General features: G+C 40.0%; 1 protein-coding gene across 4 annotated transcripts; it reads left to right on the forward strand.

Annotated features, from left to right (window-relative positions):
• Nucleotides 1-3,198: 3,198 nt before the first annotated feature.
• Nucleotides 3,199-21,664, forward strand: CBLL1 (Cbl proto-oncogene like 1). Of its 4 annotated transcripts, none has more exons than XM_004602105.2 (6): nucleotides 3,199-3,356; nucleotides 9,594-9,761; nucleotides 13,216-13,316; nucleotides 13,720-13,803; nucleotides 15,617-15,690; nucleotides 18,321-21,664. In XM_004602105.2, exons 1-6 carry the CDS (start codon nucleotides 3,344-3,346, stop codon nucleotides 19,354-19,356), a joined length of 1,476 nt encoding a protein of 491 aa, XP_004602162.1. In that variant the 5' UTR covers nucleotides 3,199-3,343; the 3' UTR covers nucleotides 19,357-21,664. The 4 variants fall into 4 exon arrangements, with proteins under 4 accessions (XP_004602162.1, XP_004602163.1, XP_054992718.1 ...); XM_004602106.2 differs by having other exon boundaries at nucleotides 13,219-13,316; XM_055136743.1 differs by lacking the exon at nucleotides 3,199-3,356 and adding an exon at nucleotides 3,935-4,567.
• The last annotated feature ends 2,732 nt before the right edge of the window (nucleotides 21,665-24,396 follow it).

The raw sequence follows: 24,396 nt of genomic DNA on the forward strand, positions 1-24,396 counted from the left end.
TCTTTTTAAGTTAAGAAATTATGAAAACTTTTTTGAGGTAGGAGTTGCTGCTTATTTCCCCCTTGTCAGAAAGGTGGTTAGTGTAGTCCAATGTGGTGACTGGAATCAAACTGGGGCCAGCTGCATGAAAGGCAAACACCTTCTCTCCTGTGCTCAGGAGTTGTCTTTAAAAACTGATATCAAATTTTAGGTAGTAAAGATAGATATTAGTACTCAGATGTTTTGTCTTCACAACATTCCTGTCGCATTTATTTTTATTCAGGTTTATAATATTCATATTCTAGTGTATAACCGGACTGGAGCGATAGCACAGTGGGTAGGGTGTTTGCCTTGCATGTGGCCGACCCGGGTTCGATTTCTCCGTCCCTCCCGGAGAGCCTGGCAAGCTACTGAGAGTATCCTGCCCACACGGCAGAGCCTGGCAAGCTACCTGTGCCATATTCGATATGCCAAAAACAGTAACAAGAAGTCTCACAATGGAGACAGTACGGGTATGTGCTTGAGCAAATCAATAAACAATGGGACAACAGTGCTACAGTGCTATAGTCTATAATCACAATTTTCATAGCTGCTTAGAACCAGTAAAATTACATATTAAGGGCACAACTCTGTGGCACTAGAATATAAATTTCATACAGGTCAGGTGGGTTACTTGTTTTGTTCACTGATGCATACAAAGTAACTAGAAGAGTGGAATGTATATAGATAGTAACAAATACATGTTACATTATTTTACCACGGTTATGCACTTTCTTAGTTTAAAATATTCTCTCTGAGGCTTGTTTTTGGGTCACATTCAGTGTGCTTAGGGCACAGGAGCTGCCCCATGCTTCCTGTATTGGAGGTTGCCTTTTAAAAATATAACAAAAAACATATTGTTCTTGATGGTTGGGTTTAAATTTTGTATATACGTGTAAACATGTAGTTTTTTCGTCAATGAAGAAGCCCTTCTGGAAGACTTATTCTTCCCCTTAAACATTTCTACAGTAGTTTGCGCTGTTCAAAATGCCATAAGCAATACCAAGGAATACTGGGCTATGTACTGGTCTTCGATGTAAATATACTTTTGAACAGTATAACTGGGCATATATATTTTTAATTTTTATTTAATCATTGCGAGATTAACCCTTACAATGCTGCTCATGATTAGGTTTCAGTCATCTAGTGTTCCAACACTTATAACTGCGTATGCTTAAAGGAAATATGTCAGGGAAGCCCGCAGACCTCATCCTACTGGCAAGGAGAGGCAGTGTGGTGAGGGGCAGTGTTAAGAAGGATTTCATTCAGTGCACTTTGAATTATTATTTTTTTTCAAGTTTCATCGTTATCAGTTAAGCTTCAGATTGGTACAAGTCCAGACTCAGAAGTGTCTGCAGATTTTAAAGATCAGCATGGTACTTAGAGGAGTAGGTGGGTATGAAAGAAAGATGAAGCCTCCCCACTTCCCCACCCCAAACAAAAACAATCCCGGGTAATGGAAAACATCTTGCAAAATACAGAGTAACACTTTCCACCTTCCGTTTCTGCAAAAGCAAGGCTCACTTTTGATTCATAAAGGTCCTTTGCTGCGACTGTAACTAAAAGTTGTACACAAAAGCTGCAGGCGAAAAGGAGTCTTTTGAAACAGAGGCTCCCAGTGAAATAGGACTCAAACAACAAAGAGCCCCTCACTACTGATCACCACCCTTGTCTTCCATGAGGGCAGGCACGCGGCTGCAGAGAGACCACCTTCCCTCCCACACTTGGCCTAGCAACCCCGCCCGGTGCAAACATTTTCCTATCAGGTCCCCATAACCCTCTCTTAGGGATCTAGAAGGCCGGGCACGGGAAGCGTGAATAACCCCAGGTAAGGATGTCGTCACCGAGGGATGACGAGAATAGAACCCAAATCCCTTGACTCCGAGCTTGTGTTTTCCACTAATTGTGCTCCCTTTCCACGCATCCCAGAGCATCAAGTGTGCAGGCTGCAGAAGGGAGTGGACCCCGATGCGCCAGGCCCCGCGCGGTGCAGCCGGCCCCGAAGGTGCCCTGCAGTGACCCTCGGGCACTCGGCTTGCGCCCGGCCGAGGACGATGAAAGCCGCCGCCGCTGCCGCCGCCAACCCCTGGGACCAAGAGCTGGAACTAGGTACCGCCTTGCCGTGCTCTCACTCTCTTTCCCCATTTCAGGCCTTCCCTTCTCGACCGCGCCCTTCCGGGCAGCCCCAGCGCACTCTCCGCCTCGGGGAGGGGAGGGGGGCTCCCCCCCCTTCAGCGCCTCAATATTGGTGGTGTCTCCCCGCCTCGAAATCGCCCGCCACCCAGCGCTCCCTGCACCCCTGTCCTTAGGAGTAGGTGTTCTAGCGCCGCAATCCTCCGCTCTGGGAAGCCAGCGCCAGTCAAGCATTTAATGTGCATTTCAACGGTTAGAAACTTAAAAAAAAAAAAAAAAGGTGGAAACCCGAGGATGGGGTGGGGTGGGGGCGTGCATCTGTCCTCGGGCATGGGTGGATGTAGTCCGGTCACCCCTAGGCACAATTGCGAGCAGCAGAGCGAAAAAGAGAAAGAGAGAAAGAAGAAAACCTCTTTCTCTCCAGCGGGAGGGGCTTCCCAAGGCTGCCGCAGCCCCGGGGCCAACCTCCCTCCCTAAGGGGAGGGGACGCCTTCCCGAGCGCGCGTGTTTACACTTTAGCCGGGACTGGGTGGAGCCGACCGACGCCGGCGGCCTCCGAGGGATTCCAGACCGTTACTCCGCCCGCAGGGGCGGGGCGCAGCCCAACGGCCGCGCCTGCGCGCTGGGGCCGGGCCGGCTGCTGGGCTCCGGCGCACTACAAGTCCCAGAAGGCAGCGCTCCGTGGGCGGTGTGTGGGGCGGGGGAGGGCAGGGGCGCGCGCGCTCCGTGGGCGTGTGAGTGTGTGTGGGCGCGCGCGCCCCCCTCCCCTTGGGCGGTGTGTATGCGCGCGTCTCTCCCCGCCGTGACGCCCTGCCTCGGCTCCTACCGCGTTTCTCCTCAGCCCCCCCATCCTCTCTCCGTTCCCGCCGGTCTCGTTCCTGCAGTTCAGGGGGCAACTTTTCTTGTAAAGCACATGAGGAGCGAGGCCTCTACGACCCCGCAACCGAAACTTTTCGCGGGCTCACTCTCGCTCCGGCCGCTCGAGTTATGCCTGACTCCTTTCCCCCCCGCACCCCAGCGCGCACACACACTCTCCGGACTCCGGCAAGGGGACGCGGGAAAAGGAAGCCCGAGCCGAGCGCCGAGCGGGGCGCACTTCCGGCCTCCCGGGAGCCGCAGGGCGCTGCGCACGCGCCGCCCGCGACTCCGGCGCGGTTGACTTCCGCTCCCACTGTGCCCCGCGAGCCGAATCATGGATCACACTGGTAAGGAGGCGGAGGCTGTGGGGGGTCCCCGTTCGTGCCCCCCTGGGCCGGCTGGGGACGGGTCCGCCCGGCGGGGCGTCTAGAGGTTAACGCCCGCGCCGCGGCTCGGGGCTTTGTGGCGGTGAAATCGCACGGGCTTTTCTCCCCCGCGCCGGGCCAGGGCCTAGGGTTTCCCGGCCTACCCCGCCGGTGCGGGGCCGGGTCGCCGCCAGTCCGGGCCGGCAGCAGCCGCTGCTGGAGCTCCGCCCGGGGCGGGCGCGGGCTCTCGAGGGGGAAGGAGAGCGCGGCCACCACTCCTCGGTCCTCCCGGCGGCAGCCCGCCGGACGTCGTGCCAGGCCCCCGTGCGGGGAGTCGGGGCGGGCGGGCGCCGGGAGGGCTTCGCCGCCGCTCCCGGGACGCTTTCGGCGGTGGCTTCTACTCTTCCCGGCCCTTCGCCGGCGGGAGGTGGCGGGAGGGAGGCGGCGGCAGCGGCGCGCGCGGAGTTGCGCTAGGAGTTCGCTCGGGTCCCTGAGAGCCGGAGGCGCGCCCGGGGTCGGCGTGTGTGGTGGGGGGGGGAAGGGGGCGGGAGGCGGCGCGTTCCGGCTCCCTCGCCCGCGTCTCGGACGGTCCCCCGCGCGCTCGGAGGACGGTGTGTGGGGCGGGTGGGGGGCGCGCTCTGAGGGGGTTTTGTTTGCAGCTCTGCGCTGTGCCGCGTCCGTTCGGCGAGTGCCCACCCCCTCGCAGGGAGGAAGTGCGGCGCGCGCGCATCTGTCAGCCCTCGCTCGGGAAGTTTGCACGACTTCCCCCCCCCCCCGCGCCCCGCCCCCGGGAGGGACGTTTGCGTGACTTTGTCCCTGTCCCAAGTTGCGGGCGCCCGCGACCCGGGACCGTGCTTTGGCTTGCAGGGAGCCCCCACGCGCGCCCGTGCGCTGCGGAGAGGAGCGGGCAGGGGGGCGGGGTGGCGCCGGTTTAGGGGAAGACGCTTCCGAGAAGGGGACCCGGGAAGCCCGCGCGGGAGAGGTGATGGGCAGTTTACGGGCGGCTCAGGGGGAGGACGGGAAGCCGCCGCTGCCGGGTGCAGGAGGAGCGTTGGACAGGCAGAACAAAGGCGCTGTCTGAGGTAGAAAAAAAGAGGAGAGAAAAGGAGGGTTGTCTGCAGCTTAGCCCGGGGAAGGAGCTCCAAACGGGATTGGAAAAATGAAGGTGGTGCGAGACTCGAAAAGCCACCCAGGTAAGGATTTGAATTTTAAGTGCAGCGTGAAGTGTTGAAAGTCGAGGAACTTAAACAAACAAACAAACAAAAAACCAACAGCTAACAGAGATCCCATTGCAGTTCTGTGAAGAAGGTAAGAGGGAGGCAAAAATAAAGTAAAAAAGAAAATAGAAAACCCACTATGTTGGAAGTGAATGCAGGAGACTTAATAAAGGCGGTTTGGTTTAGTGAAAACAGGTTTAGTGGATCGAGTCAGTAAATGCGTTTGTCATGTAACTCCAACCCATTGATGGTTCGGAATGACATAAGCGAAAGATGAGAGATTAAGTTTTGTGTTTGAGCGGCAAAATAGTCCTTGCTGTTTTTTCCCCAAACTCACGAGAGTTTGGGGAAATTTTTTTTAGTGAAAAATAGATTTGTGAAAAAATTAAGTTTCCACGTGATCCAGTTTCTACACTCCTGGCAAATGTGCCCCAATCACAAAAATACTCAAAAAGATAAATGGACACCTCTGTTCATTGACAAGCTTAGGACAAAAGCCGGAATTTGAAAACAACCCAAATGTTCTGTGGCAGTTGAGTAGAAAAAGTACTTGTATATGTACACAATGGAATACTACATAGCCGTAAGAAAACAATTAAATCCTGCAGTTTTCTGTAACTTTTTTTTTTTTTTTTTTGCTTTTTGGGTCACACCCGGCGATGCACAGGGGTTACTCCTGGCTTTGCACTCAGGAATTACCCCTGGCCATGCTCAGGGGACCATATGGGATGCTGGGATTTGAACCCCGGGTCGGCCGCGTGCAAGGCAAACACCCTACCCGCTGTGCTATCTCTCCAGCTCCAGTTTTCTGTAACTTGATGGAACTGGAGGGCATCATGTTAAGTGAAACAAGTTTCAGGGAGAATGATAAATACAGGTAATCTCACTCATCTGTGCTGCGTTGGAGAAACGGAACAAGGGAATAGATAGTTAACAAGCCCATGTTCCTGGATTACAGAACTGAGAATGCCAAGGGATGAGTGGGTGGGAGAAAGGAAGAGGTGCACTGGAAATTATATATAAAATCAAGGGTCTTTGGTGTTTTCCTGGGGTTGAGGTGATGTCACTGTTTGCACCAATATAAGCATTTGTCTCAAACTATTATACTTTTTTTTTTTTTAATGAATGCACTAAGGGGACTTGCTTGAGACATTGATGAAGGGATGCTTACTCTGATGGTGGATGTAGAGTTGGAACATTGCCTGGATCTCATCAACCATATTGTAAATCGTGGTCCCTAAGTAAAAATTAAGGTGTAGAAATGAGATGAATTTGCTACTGGATATTGGAATTCCTCAGTGTGAATGTGTGTCAGACATAACAAGGAGCAATGTCAAATAGCAATCTGAGGAAGATCTGGATTGAAAGGCATATTTAGTACAATATAAAGTTTTAGGGCAAAAGGGCAGATGAGAATCCTTTAAGGAAAAGAATACAGAAGAGTGCCCAGAACTAGTCTAGTGTTTGGAAATTATATATAATTTATGCAGGGGTTTATTATTTTAAAGTGGGTAACATTTAGTGCTATATGATTCTTATGATTCTTATGAATCAAATACCATATGATTCTTCTGGGTTTGGGAAGCAAATCACTTTCAACAGTTTAGAGGACGTTAGAGTAAATGGGTGGGTTTTTCAAAATAGTTTCATAGGGGACAGAGATAATACAGCATGTAGGCACTTGCCTTGCATATGGCTGACATGGGTTTCCATCCCTGGCATCCCATGATTCCTGAGCACTGCCAGGAATAAGAAAATTCTTGAGTGTAGAACCAGACCTAGCACCTGAGCATCGATGGTAATGGCCCAAAAACCAAAAATATATTTTTAAAAAAATTTCTTAAAACCCATCTTGACATGAAAATACTAGGTAATGAGCTCACTACTTAAATTGTAAATTCCTTCTCAGATATCCCTTCTGCTTAGAGAAGCTTCGTTTTGGTGTTGCAAGTGAAACAGTAGAAGGTGCTGTACATTAATGAAAAACTCTACAAAAGAGATTTTCATGAAATTCATAAGTGTGAATTTGGACCCTCCCGTTTTTAAATTTTTTTTTTTTTTGGGTCACACCCAGCAATGCTCAGGGGTTACTCCTGGCTCTGCACTCAGGAATCACTCCTAGCGGTACTTGGGGGACCATATGGGATGCCGGGTCGGCCGCGTGCAAGGCAAACGCCCTACCCGCTGTGCTATCGCTCCGGCCCCTCGTTTTTAAAATTTTTTTTTTTTAACTTTTTTTCCTTTCTTTTGTTTCTCGGGCACAGTGGTGTTCAGGGATTACTCCTGGCTCATTCCTGGATTTGGGTCTGTATAGGATGCCAGGTTGGCCGCATGCAGAGCAAGCGCCTTACACTCTACTACCACCCTGGCCCCTGAATTTGGAACCTATTTAAATCACAGATTAAAATCATCAGAAAGTGAGAAGATGCTAGAGAACCTTATAATTGAAGACATCATAATGGCATAAGTGAATTATTTTAGTATCAGGATTGCGCAAGGCTCTTTCTTGTGGAAACTGGCAGTCCTCAGATATTACACAGAAATGATTTTATGCTTGTATTGAAATGATCATACATAAAATGAAGGTTATCTGTAGTGTTAATAGAACTTTGCCTTAAATAACTCCCAAGAAACCCTGAACACAGGGTTTTTTTTCCATTCTAAAAATTAGCACTTAACTGTAACTGTAACTTAAACTTTGTAAACTTTTTTTGGCTACTTTAATTCAAAATCTGTAGTGGAGCATTTGCCTCGCATGTGTGACGTAGAAGAAAAATAATCAAGAAATTAGTATGAGTGTGCTACTTTTTTTTTTTAGTGAATTTGACATAAATGACCTGTTAATTTTCGTTCTCCTTTTTTTGTGTCATATGCAAGGAATTTTGTTGTTGAGAGCTTTTTGTCTTTAATACACATATTCAAAAGGAAGTTGTGCTTTATGTCCTGATTCTTAACCAAAACCTCAAGACCAAAGCTGGATGGTACCTCTATTAAATGGTGGACTTTGTTTATGAACTTGGAATCTAAGGCAAGATAGCCAAGAGTTAAGAGATAGCTGGCTCCTAAAGATGGTATTAGGTTACACAGGTAGCATAAGCTCAAGTGTTCAGGGTTAATATGGAAGGGACTTAGAGTAATAAAGTGAGGATATTTTGATCATTCACAAAGGTAAAGCTGAGGAGCCCATTTAATTCCTGAACAGTATTGAATGGTAACTGCCCTGAAGCAACTTGTTCTTTTGGTTTGTTTTGGGCTTTGGAAAATTTTCGAATATCCTTTGAGGGGGGAAAAAATTACCATATACGAGCAAATATGTTTAATGAAATGTTAAAAATTGACCAAGTTAGATAGCTCAAGATTGTAGCAATCCAGCTACCTTTTCTGTGATTTTTTTTTTATTTTGAGAATTAGCTATTATAAAATTAATAGTAGAATTTGGGTCTTAAGGGCCTATTTTCAATTTTGTTTTATATATTGTTCAGAAAGAGTAAGTAAATGTGAATTTAGCATGTGTCTAATCCTAGTAGCAACAGAGGAAGTTACTACCTTCAAATTCATCATTACTGAATTTAATGTGGACAGTTTAACTTTTAATATTAGTTGCATTATCTTCAGCAAAGACAATTAATTTTTCTTCAGAAGCTTGTTTTGTTTAAAACCTGTTTTAGAGACTGGAGTGATAATGGGTTGAGGCACATGTCTTGTGAGTGACCAACCTCTGGTTGATCCCCAACACCACATGCTCCCTAGTATCACCGGGAGGGACCTTGTGTCTCTTGAATACCATGCAGAAGTCCTTAAGATAAAATGAGTGGGGTAAAACATCAGTATTTTAAAAATCAGTTTATTAGCTTTTTCTTTTATTTCTATTTTTATTAGGTAAACAGTAATATTTCATGTATTGTATTTTCATATACCTCAGGAAAGGCCAGTTTTAAACTCAAAAGGATGTCATTATTCTTGACATGTGAGTTAATCTGTTTTATAACAAGGATTTAAGTATCAGTTATGTAGAATAAATGAAGTATAGACACACATTCTTTTGAATTTTTTATTACAGTACTAAGAATTCAGTCATGTATATCTAGAAGTGTTTCAACACATACATATTGCATGCTCTACTAAACTAATGTTACTACATTCCCAAATGCTTTATTAAAAAACCTTTTATTCTTACGGGAATATTCATCCTTTAAAAAATGAACTTCAGGAGTTGGAGAGATAATAGCAGGTAAGGTGCTTTCCTTGTACACTGACCCAGATTGGATCTCTAGCACCTTATATGGTAATCCATGCTCCACCAGGAATGACTCCTAAACACAGAAAACTGCAGATTCCAGATAATTCTGTCATTTCTGGTATTTCCATTTTATTGAGGACAGAGATACAGTTGATAAATTTATTTAATATGCACTTCATATGTTTGTAGAAATAGGGGTGGTTTCTTTTTTCTTGTTCCTTTTGTTTTTCAGAATCTCATAATTTAAGATAGGTTCTTATCTTGGTTTTATGAAGTGTTTTATGTCTCTTTAAAGCCCTTTGGAATTCTTTGGAAATTTTTATTGTCCACATCAAAGGGAAGAGTCGTATAACTATTATCGACTTTTTGTTTTACTGTTTTACTGTTTTGTTTTTGGACCACAACTGGCAATGCTCAGGGCTTGCTACTTGGCTCTGTGCTCTAGAGGTGCTCCTGTTTAGGCTCAGAAGACCTTATATGGTGCCCAATTTGAACCAGGGTCAGTTGCATGCAATGCAAATACTTTGCTCTACCATCTCTCAGGCCCCTTTTATCAACGCTTTAAATATTCTGTCTCAAAATATTACTTTAGGTATTTCACTCGAGACAAGTGTCAATTAAACATCTATCCAATAATGTTTATAAAGTTGTGATCCAGACCTTGAATTTTTGATAATGTTGGTAAGTTACTTTAATATCAGGAGCAAAGTAATCTTTGAGAAGAAAAGACTAAAGTAAATTACATTTTTTCCCCTAATGCAGACAATGAGTTACAAGGCACTAATAGTTCTGGATCGTTGGGTGGTCTTGATGTGCGAAGACGAATTCCTATAAAGCTCATCTCCAAGCAAGGGAACAAAGCCAAGGCTGCGCCTCGAACTCAAAGGACTATAAACAGGATGCCTGCAAAGGCTCCACCTGGTGATGAAGGTAATTTGTTTAAATTAACAGGTTCAAAAGTCCTGCTGTATCTGAATCTACAGTCTATATGATCTTATAGCTAGCTACCTTTAATCTTTCATACTTTTTTGACTTATTAAATTTTTCTTTGCCTTTACAGTTACTTTTGATTTGGGCTAGTACCTCATTAAAAGTAACACTCCTATTTAAAAAAAGCATAACAAAATATTTCCGTTTATCCCAACAGTTCATCTCCCCAGAGATAATCTCTGTTGGCACTTTTTAATATTCAGATTTTGGGCCACCTGATGGTACATGGCCACTCTTGAGCATGCCTAGGGAACCATGCAGTGCTGGGGGGTGAAGGTGAACCTGGGGCTCCCACTTGCAAAGCATTGCTTTAACCCTATTCTCCCCAACCCCTCTGGAAACATTTTTGTAATTTCTTACTTCATGTTGTTAACTGCTCCCTTTTCTGAAAAATAATGTGCCTTTGAGATTTTGCCTTAGCTAAATGTTCACACGCACCACATTTAGAAAATAGGTGATAGGTGTTTTAAGTGCTAATGCCTAAGGGCCATCAGGGCCACTCCTGGCAGTGCTTGAGGAACCATACAGTGTAGGGGATCAGCCTCTACATCTAGACCAAGAAAAGCATACTCTAGCCCATTGGGCTACCTCCCTGGCCTACTTCTTGATTTTTACAATTGTTTGTTCGTTGATATAGTTGGCCCTTTGTCATAATTGTATATATTCCTTATCTTTTAATTTTATATAATTATTCAAAAGAAACTTAAGGATTCAATGTGCTCACATGCCTTGGGTATTTTTGATTTATTTTTGTTACCTTGTCTAGGTTTTATAACTCTCGTATCTTTTTTTGAGTGCAAACGTTTTCCCATCTTGCCCTGTAGCATAGGGTCAGAAAGGTAGGGCTTATTGGCCAAATCTAACCCTGTTGTTGTAAATAAAGTTTTATTGGAAATAAGCTATTCCATTTATTTACATTCCATTATTTTTGACTTTTTCCTCTAGAATGGCATAGTAGACTAACTTCCGGAGACCACAACCTAAAACCATTGAGTAATTTGGCCTTATGGAACATTTTTATGACTATATATCTAGTTACAAAAAAAAGTAGTCTGCTTTTATTTATTTTTCTCTGAAACAACTGCTTGTCCCAATGTTGAATAATGTCTTATCTTTCTGAATAAGAATCTCACCCTATCATAAAATAAAGGCTGTATAAATATTTTTGTCTGTGTGTAGAATATTATTATGGTTTGTTTTATTGTAGGATTATTGTCACTGTTTAAATATATTTGTGTGGCCTTCTAAGGAAATTTTTTGATCATTTTCAGTGAATTAATCATAACAAGCCTACAAAATAAATCATTTAGGGCCTGCTATTGGGGCAGGATTGGGTGGTGGTTGGTAACGAAATAATGTTGGTGGGATTGGTATTGGAATATTGAATGTAGTAAATCGTGAAAAACTTTATAAAAGTAAAATTAAAAAATAAGTATATTTGTGTGGGTAGAATGGATACCTCACATGTATGATGCCCTGGATTCAATCCTGGCACCAAAACAAAAACCTAATCAAATTACAAGTGTATTTGGTGTCAAATAAAAATTGTAGCAGTGGCAGCAATGTAAGGTTATCTGCTGTACTTGCTGTAATTGGGGTACTAAGATTTGACTTGCTTTTTTGAATGATTTTTAATTATTCAAAGTTAATTTTCCAATATGAAGGTAATTTGTGTAATAAATGCCCAAATTTTTGGTGTAATGATGTAAACAGTACACAAAAGCTAAAATCCTTATTCTGTAGTTTTCTCCTCAGGTATACCCATCTGCAAGGTTATAACAGTCTAGGGGGAATGTTCTGTTTGTTTTTTTTTTTTAACAGATCAAACTGAGGTTGAAGATTATCCTTGAATACTACATTGTTTTTATTTATCATTTGGGTGTGACAGGTTTAAAACATTTTTTTTCTTTAGGTAATGATGAAAATACAGTTTTGTGTGGTAGTATGTTAATTTGTATGTACAAATAATCTAATGATAGATATACTACTATGAAAAGTGAGCATTGACTTCTGATTTCCATGGCTGCTGCTGAATTCCAACAGTTTTCTGGGGGCTGGAGAGATAATACAGGTGGTTAGGCACTTACCTTGTACACAACTGACCCTCCTTTGATTCACTGTACTTCATATGGTTTCTCAAGCCTCTGCTAGAGGTGAGCCCTGAGCACTGCCAGGTGCAACCCAAAACAACAACCAAAAATCACCAGAAAACCGTTTCCTCAGTTTCATATAAATAAGAAAATTAATTTTTCTTACTTTGAATTTTAGAAAACACCAGTTTTTATAAGCTGTAAACGGGCCATTAAAGAGCTTAGGTTCCACTAGATTCCAAAAATCACATGTAACATGTAAGAACATTTTTTAAAACTTTATATTGTGCTGGAAATAATGAGTACACTTGAATGTCTGTTGCATTTTTAAAAATTCTTGCATTGCTCTGTGGGTGTGCGTGTCTGTGTCTGTCCCTGTCCTTACACAGGTGCTGAATTTTAGCTGTGTGGGTAAAGATAAAACTTCTGTGCTTTGGCTACTCTGTTTACCCAGTTCTAGGGCCAAAAGAATCATGAGAAGCCTGGCACCTTGGAGGGATATATTTGTCTTCTCAGCTTTACTATAGGTAATTGGATTCGACCTAGAATCTCCATTAAACTGTCCATTGGTTTTTCTGTTCTGTTGTATGAGATGAAAGGATTACTTCAGTTTTTAATATAGTTTATGGAAAATTGAGTTCATTTGATCTTCATATTGTCTTAAGTTTATTGATACTGACATATAGTTTACAAGAAGATACTTAGAAAATAGATATATCATGTCCATTCTTTGATTAACCAGGGAGTAGTTTTAATTGAAAGGTTGAAGTTTGAATATCTTGACCTTTATAAAATAAGGATCAGTTTAAAGCTAAAGCAAAGGATACCTGATTTAAATCCCGCCAAATTCTTTGTTCTCATTATTATATCTTTTTGACAATAAAATCAGCCTCTTGTAACAACTGCTTGCATCGATAGATTAGTTATCTAATCTGACTAAGGTCATTATTTCAAAAATTTGCAAAAGGCATGATGATAATTAAAAGTTTTATACTAGAGATAATCTGGTGAATTATTAAGTACTTGAATATCAACAAAGAGATCTAAAGTCCATTCCTGGCTTTGCCACTAATCTTCTATGTATTGGTTTCCATGCTGCAGTACTCTAAAAATTATGACAAGAGTTGGACTAGTTGATTACCAAGATCCCTTCTAGCCTATTTTTAATTTTGCTTATCTTGTCATAAAAAAAAAATTCTGAAAGATATTTATGGGCTCTTTAGCAAATACGCATATTTTGCCATGTACATATATTTTCTAAGTAAAGTTTAAAATTTGAAAAGTAATAATGATTTTTCCCCCAGAAGGATTTGATTATAATGAAGAAGAACGGTATGACTGTAAAGGGAGTGAGCTGTTTGGAAATCAGAGAAGATTTCCTGGACATCTTTTTTGGGATTTTCAGGTATAATTCAAACTAAAATACTTTCTTAAAACAAATATTTAAAAATGTTATCAGAATATTACAGAATACTAAAGAATAGTATGAAGTTTTATTGTATCTATGCCTTTTAGCACACAAATGCTTATTAATGCCCTCTTTTCAAAAATAATTTGAATTTAAATTCAAATTCAGAAAAGTGAAATAGTCAGTAATCACTGACAGAAGAAAAAGCTAAAAAATGATGGCATAGTTAATGGTGTGGCATATGTGGGAATACTATGCCAAGAAATCATGAATCTAATTTTTTTTTTATCAACCTTAATAATAGTATGTTGTAATACATTATAGATGTATATTACATTATAGTTGTATTTTTTAAGGAATGTTTAAACAAAAAATATTTTTTATTATGTCATTTCAACAGATAAACATCTTAGGTGAAAAGGATGATACACCAGTTCATTTCTGTGACAAATGTGGATTGCCTATTAAAATCTATGGGCGAATGGTAAGTATAACAGTTCTGTTTTTGTAAATGTAAATATTTGCATAGAGGTAGAATTTTGAAATTTTAAGTAGTTTTAATTTTTGTTATTTGATGACAGTTGTGGCATTTAAAATAAGTCTGAAATAGGAAAATTTTGAGATAATATAAACTTAGTAAAATTGTAAATTCTTGAATTACTTATAGATTAAGAAAACTAGCTTCTGAAAACTAAATTTCTTGGGGGATATTTTATTAATCATAAATATATTTTCCCTTACTGAGGAGCTGGGATTTACAATATTATTAAGTATACTCTTTATGCATACATATTCTGATGCCACATCCATCACAAGACTACCCGCTTTCCTCCACCAGTGTTGTGTCCTAAGATGTCACAGCCACTTTTCTTTCCATGTAAACTTTGTTCTTGGTTATTTATTATTTTGGGTTTGGTTGAGTTTTGTTCTGGGGCCACACTTGGCAATACTCAAGGGTTACTCCTGATTCTGCACTCAGAAATCACACCTGGAGGTTCTTGGAACCATACGGGGTGCCAGGGGTCAAATCCAGGTTGGCCACATGTAAGTCAACTGCCCTCTTGACTGTACTATTGCTCTGGCTCCATAAGTTTAGTTCTATAGACAAATCTCCAGTTACAATGACTGTGACCGTTTGTTATACCGTTACTATATTTCTTTATATCCCACAAATGGGAGGTTGGTTGATTGTATCCTTTTTTTGAAGTGTGGAGCTGGTGACACCTACATGCACATAAATGATTAAAGATTTTTTTAATTTGAAGTTTGTTATTTATATTGAGTTCTGTTTTTATTTTATGATAGGGTGGGGGTTTGGGACTGTACCTGGCGATGATCAGATGTCACTCCTAGAGGTGCTCAGGAGATCATATGTAGTACCAGAGATTCGACCCAGTTCAGTACCATGTGCCCCTTCCCCCCCCAAAAAAAACCCCTTTAAACCCTGCACTATCTCTTGTCACAAGGTTACAATTTTTAGTTCAGGGGTTGAAGAGAATTGCAAGGGTTCTGGCATTTGCCTTGCATGTGATCAAACTCCCCCACTGTACATGGTCTGTGAATACTGTACATGGTCCCCTGAGCAAATGGCCAGGAGTTATCCCTGAGCACCATCAGGTTTATATGACTCCAAACCTCCTATCCACTCTACAGAAAACCCCAAGATTATGAGAAATTGTAGCCATTGAAATTAAAATCAAATAGTAATACTAACCTTTAAAATTTAGTTTTATGTTTGTGTTTGTGAGCAATTAAATCAACATCTGTCATAGTAGGGGGCATAGATTGTGCACTTGTTGCTATATAACAGTAATAACAGTAAACAGTAAATAACAGTAATAGGGTGTGGGTTTTAAAGTGATGTAACGTACTACTTTTTCCTGATTTTAAGTTTTATTTCAGATTTTTGGGGTAAGTGTGCCTTGCAGTAGGTATAGGAAATACTTGTTTTTTTTTCCACTGTTTGCATAGTTTTAAGAAGAACATAAGATTAAGTTCAGTTGCCAGTTTCTTCAGGAGCTATTAACCTGCAGAAACCTTGGATGAAGATTATAGGGTTTAATTCCTCCAAAAAGTGTAAGCAGATGTGTGTGTTTGGGAGGAAAGGGCGAGTTTTCTGTCACATTCTTAAAGGACTTTGTGACTGAAAGTATTTAACTGTTGCTTTCATATAATATTTCATAAATATTTGCTGTAGCAATAGTTTCCCAAGTACCTTCTATACCTACTGCATTGTACTTTTTGTCTTATGGGAATATTTTAAGTTTTATTATGCCTAATTATATCTCTGTTCACAGATTCCATGCAAACATGTTTTTTGCTACGACTGTGCTATATTACATGAAAAAAAGGGAGATAAGATGTGTCCAGGGTAAGATCATTATGGTTTTTTTTTTTTTTTTTTTTTTTTTCCTTTTTGGGTCACACTCGGCTATGCACAGGGCTCACTCCTGGCTCATGCACTCAGGAATCACCCCTGGCGGTGCTCAGGGGACCATATGGGATGCTGGGATTCGAACCTGGGTCGGCTGCGTGCAAGGCAAACGCCCTACCCACTGTGCTATCACTCCAGCCCCAAGATCATTATGTTTTAAAGTTCTTGGTAGATTTAAAGTTTGTGTTAGGGTCAGAGTATACATCAGTTGTAGGAGGCATGACTAATCTCTGAAAGCCCAGAATTGACTTGTAATGTTTTCCTTGAGATAGGACTAGTTTGTCTTTTTATATTTTTTGTAGTACTATGGATCAAACCGGGACCTCATACATGCAAGGCAGGTGTGCTCCCACTAAACCACACTCCCAGCTTTAATATTCGTTAATTTTAATTGGCCAAAATGTCTAAAATATGTTTATTATCATAAGATTGACATCACATGCAGTAGTGTAGTGGGTAGGGCACTTGCCTTGCATGCAGCCGACCTGGTTTGATCCCAAGCATTCTCTGTGGTTACCTGAGCACCACCAGGAGTGATCCCTAGGCATAGAATTTAGGAGTAAGCCCTGAGTATTTCCAGGCATGCTGCTTCCCCCAACCTCCCTTCCTTCCTCCTCCCCTCCCACCCCCACCCCCCCACAAAAGCAGTTTAAGTATTTCTTTGTTCCTGCCCAGGAGTTCTTGGATTTAGATCTCTGTTCTGTCCTTTATCAGTTGTGTGCCTGAGGCTGTTTTATTCATTAATAAAATGGGGTATTAGTATCTACTTCCCTAGTTTTGTTATGAGCAAATGTCTGTATCTAAGTATATACTTATGTGTGCATACTATATGTTAGGTACTATGTATACAGGTAGTAATGAGTTACATAGTATATAGTCAGTACTGTGTAAGTACAAAGAATCTTCTACTTTGTACCTTCTTCAGATGATTGTCATGTCTTAAATATATCTTAAAGCACTACCATGGCATAAACTCAGTTATGAAGAACTAGTGGTTTGGTTTGTTTTGACCCATTTGATGATAGTCTTGAAGAATCGAGAATAAAACAAATTTTTATATCAATTTAGAATTTTTAACAGAGCCTAGAAAATTCCTAAAAGTAGATTTTTTATATTCTTTATAGCTTGTATCCGAATCTCTCCCAAAATTTGCACTACTGGTATTAATAAAGCTATGGGTGGTATAAATGATGATTTACTTTTATGGTATAGGAATATTGTCATCACTAGAAAGGGTTGATTTCATTGACAAAAAATAAATTACTGGTTTTCTTTGCATATTTTTATTAGACTTGAATAACTGATTGTCAAGTTTATTGTGAGTTTAAGAATATTCCCTCCCTAGAGTTTTAATTTAGAAATTTTAGGAAATTAAAAGCATATTCAGAGCTAGAGAAATAGCTCAAGGTTACCAACTAACTCAGTTACATGACTGAAAGTAAAGTGGAAATGAGAGAGTACACTGGGAATATTATTAGACCTAACAGACTATTTAACATAAGGTAGAACAACACCGTTTTTTGTCTTTGGAAAGAATTTAAAGGAAGTAGACTATTAAGATAGTATTTTCCTACATAAAATAACTGCCAAAGTTGGTTTGAAGTTTTCATACTGTAGGTTTTATTTATTTTTTGGTTTTTGGCCATACACAGTGGTGCTCAGGACTCACTCCTGGCTCTGCACTCAGGGATCATTCTTGGTGGGCATAGGACCATATGGGATGTCAGGAATTGAACCTGGGTGTGCCGCATGCAATGCAAGTGCCCTACCTTTTGGACTATCACTGTGGCCCCTATACTAACAGTTGAAGAGCGTTTATTTCTATTCAGACCATTAATCATTTCTAGGAAAATAGTGATATCCAAATCAACAAAACTATTTAAATGGAATGGTCTAATCAGCTGGTAGCATGGATTCATCTGTTGTGTGATACTTTTTTTTGAGTAAATTTATATGACAATTCAGAAAGATTCCTTTAAGAACTTTTGATAGTGTCTTGAATTGAAATTCTTTATATTGTTTAATACAAGAATTAGGTTGGTCTCATTCATGTTTAGTTCTTGTAATAACTTCCACTGTTATCTTCTACTTAGTATTATTTGTTCAGCAAATACTTATTGCTGTGTACAAGCTTGAATTCTTGATTGTGATAGATCCTTTGGATTGTCCTGGAATCTTTTGCAAATTCTTTTGCAAAATGTATCTGTATTTTAGAAGGTCAGAGAAGTTCTTTAGGAATAAAAAGCCTTTTCTGAAAGCGTTTCAAAGACAGTTTTTTCTTGTGTTAAGAATTCTGAGATTGGGGGTGTGAGAATTTCTGAGGTTGAAAATGCCACTGCTTAATTGTAGGGCTACAACAAAGTGGGAAGGGATGAAAGTCTAACACTTAATGTGAGCTTTTATTAATATGAATTTTTCTATAGTAGTTTGTAACTAACACTTGATTATATAAGCATATGTTTGCAATTAAGTGTGATTTTCAAGTATTCTTATTTTAAGTAGTAATTTAATACACTACTTTTGTAGTCTGTTTTTAATAAACCAATTTTTTTCCCCTCTTAATTTAGCTGTAGTGATCCAGTGCAGCGAATTGAGCAGTGTACACGAGGTTCTCTCTTCATGTGTAGCATTGTTCAAGGGTGCAAGAGAACATACTTATCTCAGAGAGACTTACAGGCTCATATCAACCACCGCCATATGAGAGCTGGAAAACCTGTTTCGCGTCCTTCACTTGAAACTGTTCATCCTCCTATTGCCCCACCACCAACTGAAATCCCTGATCGTTTTATAATGCCGCCAGACAAGCACCATATGAGCCATATTCCACCAAAGCAGCACATCATGATGCCACCACCTCCTTTGCAGCATGTGCCACATGAGCACTATAATCAGCCACATGAGGATATCCGTGCTCCTCCAGCAGAATTGTCTATGGCTCCACCTCCACCTCGTTCGGTCAGTCAGGAAACCTTTCGTATTTCAACAAGAAAACACAGCAATTTAATAACTGTCCCTATTCAGGATGACTCAAATTCAGGTGCTAGAGAACCACCACCTCCTGCCCCAGCACCTGCTCACCATCATCCTGAATATCAGGGTCAACCAGTGGTATCGCACCCGCATCATATTATGCCTCCACAGCAACATTATGCACCACCCCCACCACCACCTCCACCAATAAGCCATCCAATGCCACATCCTCCCCAGGCTGCAGGTACGCCTCACTTGGTTTATAGCCAAGCACCACCTCCACCAATGACCTCTGCTCCACCACCAATAACCCCTCCCCCTGGACATATTATTGCCCAGATGCCACCTTATATGAACCATCCTCCTCCAGGACCTCCCCCACCTCAACATGCTGGTCCACCTGTAACTGCACCCCCTCCTCACCATTATAATCCTAACTCTTTGCCCCAGTTCACTGAAGATCAAGGAACTTTGAGCCCTCCATTTACACAACCAGGGGGAATGAGTCCTGGTATATGGCCTGCACCAAGAGGGCCACCACCTCCACCACGAATGCAGGGTCCACCTTCTCAGACCCCACTTCCTGGACCACATCATCCAGATCAGACAAGATATAGACCATATTACCAATGATAATAGTATTTTGAACTGAAGATATGTTAAGGGGAAGAACTTGTGTATAGTCAATCTTTTAAGCTTTGACTGGGGAAGGAAAAAAGCACCCTTACTGAGGTAACTGTAAAACACATAGGGTCTTGTCTCTTAAAAATGGTTTTAAATCTTCACTTTAGAATTGATTTTGAGTACTATACATAGTGCAGAGAAGTGACTCACTTGAGCACAGCTATATTTTAACAACTTTATTCCCCTAATGTGGTAAAATGACCCAGAGGCAACCATTTGTAAAAAAAAAAATTTTTTTTTGAAGAAAAATCTCATTGTTCCAGTTTCCAAAGTATCATTTTTGTTAAACCCAATGTTTAGTTTTTCTTGTGATAATTTTGTTAACCTGTGTAAAAGGATTAAATTTCAGTATGGTTGTACAAATGCTATTTTTATGTGAATTTAAGTGCAGCCACTGTTTTTTAAAACATGTTTTACCACTAATTTCCCAAAGTTACAATAAAACCCTAAAAGTAAAAATCTGTTAGATTTTACTGTAAGGCAGACTGTTAAATGGTAGAGAATTTTTTCACATTTTAGGCACTGAAATTTTGAGGTATATTAAGCATATAATGCACTTCACTTGGATGCCTTTATACATAGGCAGCCTCAGGAGCACCAAAATACATTGGAATTCCGGTACTAAGACACTTATGTTTGTAATGTTAAAGGTATTACTAATTATTTGGAAGATGTGGCCAAAGTATTTGACTCTACAGTCTCCAAGCTTTTGGGAAGTACTGTTACTAATTAATGCTTTTTTTACTGAATGGATAGCATTTCCTGATGCACCACACTTATTAATCATAAATAACATTTTATTAGAACAATTTGGTGTTATACATGAAGTGTGCTCTACTTCGCTCGTTGTATTAAGCTTAAGTAGACTGTGGAATTCTTCATTTCATAGTAGAGTTTGATCCTGTACTTGTTTTTTGCTTATTGGCCGTTATCTTTAAAAATTCTAATTATTTCTCATTCCTTTTATTGGTTAAGAAGTCTAAAACTTGGATTATTTTAACATGGAGTCAACAGTGAAGATTATCAGATATTTTAAATTGAAGAAGAGAAGTATAATGACTAAATTGTGAATTTCAGTGCTTTGTAAGGTGCCTTTAGAGTCAGCTTTTGCATTATAGGGGCTTGTTACTGTCCAACTAAGATGACCACTTACAGTTTATACAGAACTCATGTATAAATTAATATTTGGGGGATATTATTATATATCCTTTGAATAAACCCCTGTGAAGTATTTCCTCTCCTCTAAAATGGTGCATAATATAAACATGAAGTGTGTAGTATGCAGATATCATTTATGAAATAGTTTGTAGTGTATAAATTTATAATACTTCTTTTTAACAAAGGTTTAACAGATTGCTAATTCACCATTTTATTCTGTTAGGTACAGGCAGAACAGTTTATCATCTTAGATAATGACATACAGAGTCATCTATGAACTTAAGAGTTGAAGTTAGAAATGGCCATTTCTCCCTTCACAGCCAAAAGCAACTGACACATCTTTTTTAAAGTTTTGGTTTTTTCTCACACCTAGCAGTTTAAGTAATGCAATACTTCTAGTGAGAAATTCTTGTATTAGAGCATGGGAGTGAAATAGTGTGAAATATTGGTGATGAGTGCTTCTATCATATTACTGTAGGTACTTGGACTGGTGCAAACTTGATTCCCTTTCACGCCCTTTTAAGGAGCTGTTAAAATATTACTGTTGAAAATTCAATACCATTCTTTCGTATAATTAAAAAAAATAGCCAAATTTACTTTTGAGCTTGTAAACACTGAAGAGCTCTCCTTCTTTTTGTTTTTTGTTTTTTTCTTAACTGAAACTCACTATAGTTGAAGGTTATGTGACACCACTTAGCCTATATATTGGACAAAAAGAAAAATCATGGTAAAATTCCACATGTAAAGAATTTTTAGGCTTTTTAAAAAATGACTTATTTTTGGTTAGGTTTAAGAAATAACAAAGGAAGGCAGATCAGTTATTGTGTTGTAGCAGATAAACTTTAAATGGTGTTAGACTTGAATTCATCCAGTTATTATTTGAATGCGGGTGGGTGGGTAGAAGATTACAGAATTACTGTTAGTGTTTCTTTCCTTAAGGAAAAAAGATGTGAATCCCAGCCTTTTTTCAGGGAAGCCTTTGAAGCTATGATGGACTTAAGTCTAAATTAAATGTATGTATGTTTCATTATATTGCTCTTAAGACTACTGAGGTGGCAGTTTAATTCTTAAAAACAATAAAATGGAAGCATAAATACTATTTTTGCCTAAATGAATTTTTACCTAGCCGTGACATATTTGGGAGAATGTAGGATGTTCATATTTATGTTAATTCAACCTTTACAGTAAAATTAGATACTTTTTAAAAGATTATAATTAGAAGTTGCATATATTTCTTTAGTGGCATGCTTGTTCAGCGTATAGTACAAAAGTTTGCAGATACCATAAAATGATGTTATATAAGTTTTGCCCTGTAAAAACCACTTTCTCAAAATTATTTCTCAAAATTATGTAAATACTGATAAATATCACTAAAATAATGGACAAGGTAGTTGAACTTTGTTATAGTCATTTTCAAGAGGATACTAGAAGAGGATCTTTAAAACACCTTTTTGGAAAAAAGCCATATGGTCCTGTCTCATAAAATTTTTGATAAAGACCTACATTATAAGTGCATGGCAACAGGTCACAAGTACCTCCAACAAAAATAGTTTTTATTCTTAAGTCAGCCATCAAATTATTATACTTTGCTTTTTGACATAACTATGCTCTAACATAACTATCATCTGATGAGTGGACTTAATTTGCTTCACAGGTTTGTAACTAATCTGTTAAATTGTATCCTAGAAACAAAGAGGGTATTTAATATATGCATGATCAAATAAAACAGTATTTGATCTATTAGGCTTAAAGGGGAGAGAGAGTTAAGTCAACTAAAATATTTGGTAGTGCTACTAATAAAAGCATTTGTTTTTCAAACTTTTTGTTTTGGTTCATAACTCTTCAGTATTACATCTTTACGGAGTTCTGGGTGTCGGGTTGGGGGAGAGTGCTAGTAATTGCTAAACCCAGCATTTTAGTGTTATTTCCCTATCTTTAAGAAGTTCTTTGTAGGCCTTATAAAATCAAGATTGAATTGAATAAAGTCACTGATCTAGCTCTCACACTTGAGCAGCAAAGACCCTATCTTTTTAAAAAGCTGGCATTTTAAAATGTGAATTTATGCTTTGACCTAAGAATCACATTTGTATTCTAATTTGATAGCATTTAGCATTCAGATTGCAGTAACTCCATTTTCTGCTTTTGTCTTTAAAATTATTTTCCTTTTGCCTTCAGATTGAAGTTTTCTTCCTAAGTTCTACTTAACAAAATCTTTGTTATTTTTCATTTTAAAATTTCTACTCATTTCAGAGTCTTTGGAAACAATGTACTATTGCAAATAAAGATAAAAAATTCCCCTTGACCACTATTGCAATTAACAGTTTCTTTCCAGGGGATGGAGACATAATTTAAGGTTTAGGCACATGATGCTGACCCAATTTTGATCCCAGCAGCCTCACTTGGTCTTCAGAGCATCAGAGCTGCAGCTCTGGAACCACCCTCCTACCCCCAGCACCACTGGTATCCCTGGAGCGCCCCAATACCTTTCCAGTACCACCCATTTACACCCTTCAGTGTCAGTGATCTCCAGGATGGGCTCCCTAAGTACCACTCGGGAGGTCTGCACCTGTCCCCTGCAAAGGCATCCAGTTTCCTTCCAGAGATAAGTACTACTTATAACATTGGTCTTATGTCTAAGTTAACAGAACTGACAACTAAGCTGTCTTTCTGTTCTAGTTAAACATTTATTAAACCATGGTAAATATATTTCATGACCTATACTCAGTATATACTGATCATGTACCATTGACATTTATGTCGAGAAACCATGAAAGAGGTGGGTTGTATATTAGGTCTTTAGAGACACAATATATTGAATTTCATTAGGAATGTAAGATTCTTTGGAGTAAAGTAAAAGGAATAATTGGGCCATGGTATTCTCAGATCAAACAATGGTCAAGGTAGAACTTAACATTTGATGACATTTGAGTTGGTTATGTAGATAACTTGGGGCAGAACCTTAACAGCTAGAGGATATAGTCACCATTCCATTTTATTTTTATTATTGATTCACCTTGAGGTACAGTAGCTAAGCTTTCATGTTTGAGTTTCGATCATACAGTCACCCAACAACCCTCTCTTCACCAGTGCACATTATCCAAAACCAAAATCCCCAGCATCCCCCACTCCCATTCCACATTTCCCCCTGCCTGTGTGGCAGACAACTTGTACAATGCTCTCTCTACTTTAGTTACCTTCGATATTTTGAGACCAGTCCTACCACCACTCATATCTGTCAAAAAGGCAATGCTAGACCATGTGTTTTGTATTGTTTTGGATTTAGCATCTATTTTAAAGGGACATATTTTGAGGGACAGCAGGATAAGTAGAATGAGGTGAATAAAAGGCACAGTGGTGATAACAAAAATTTTAACTATTAAAGGTTAAGGAGGCTGGGAAAGACTAGCCAGAGGTTCTGTTTTGGGACGGGGGGGGGGGGCACTATTGGGTCACACCCAGTCAGGGACTCTAGTGTTTAAAAGTGATCTCTGGCAGCACCACATATTGGTGTAGGGGATTTGAATGGCGATTGGGTGAGGTGGGGATTTGACTTGAGGACAAGCAGGATGCAGGTAAGTGCCTTCACCTCTGCTGTCTCAGCCTCTGCCAGAGCTTGTTTTGATAACTTATGCTAGAAATGGTGGCAGCATTGTAGTCGTCAAAAAGTGGGTGATTTGTGAAGCTTGCATGTTTTATATAGATATGAAATACATAAATTGAGCACCTGTTGTTAAATAGTAAATATGGGTACTAATTATGAACAGAAATGATAACTCCTCTAGGAATTTAATCCTAGCTTATCTAGGAATTGTTAGTATTTTTTTTTATTTT

This window comes from Sorex araneus, chromosome 1, assembly GCF_027595985.1.
Source record: "Sorex araneus isolate mSorAra2 chromosome 1, mSorAra2.pri, whole genome shotgun sequence".
Classification (NCBI taxonomy): domain Eukaryota; kingdom Metazoa; phylum Chordata; class Mammalia; order Eulipotyphla; family Soricidae; genus Sorex; species Sorex araneus.

Excerpts from the sequence above, each read along its gene's own strand:
- CBLL1 (XM_055136743.1), top strand. The coding sequence starts at position 4,534 with ATGAAGGTGGTGCGAGACTCGAAAAGCCACCCAG. Across the intron at positions 9,762-13,215 it reads GGCTCCACCTGGTGATGAAG|AAGGATTTGATTATAATGAA; the intron begins GTAATTTGTTTA and ends TTTTTCCCCCAG. Across the intron at positions 15,691-18,320 it reads GGAGATAAGATGTGTCCAGG|CTGTAGTGATCCAGTGCAGC; the intron begins GTAAGATCATTA and ends CTCTTAATTTAG.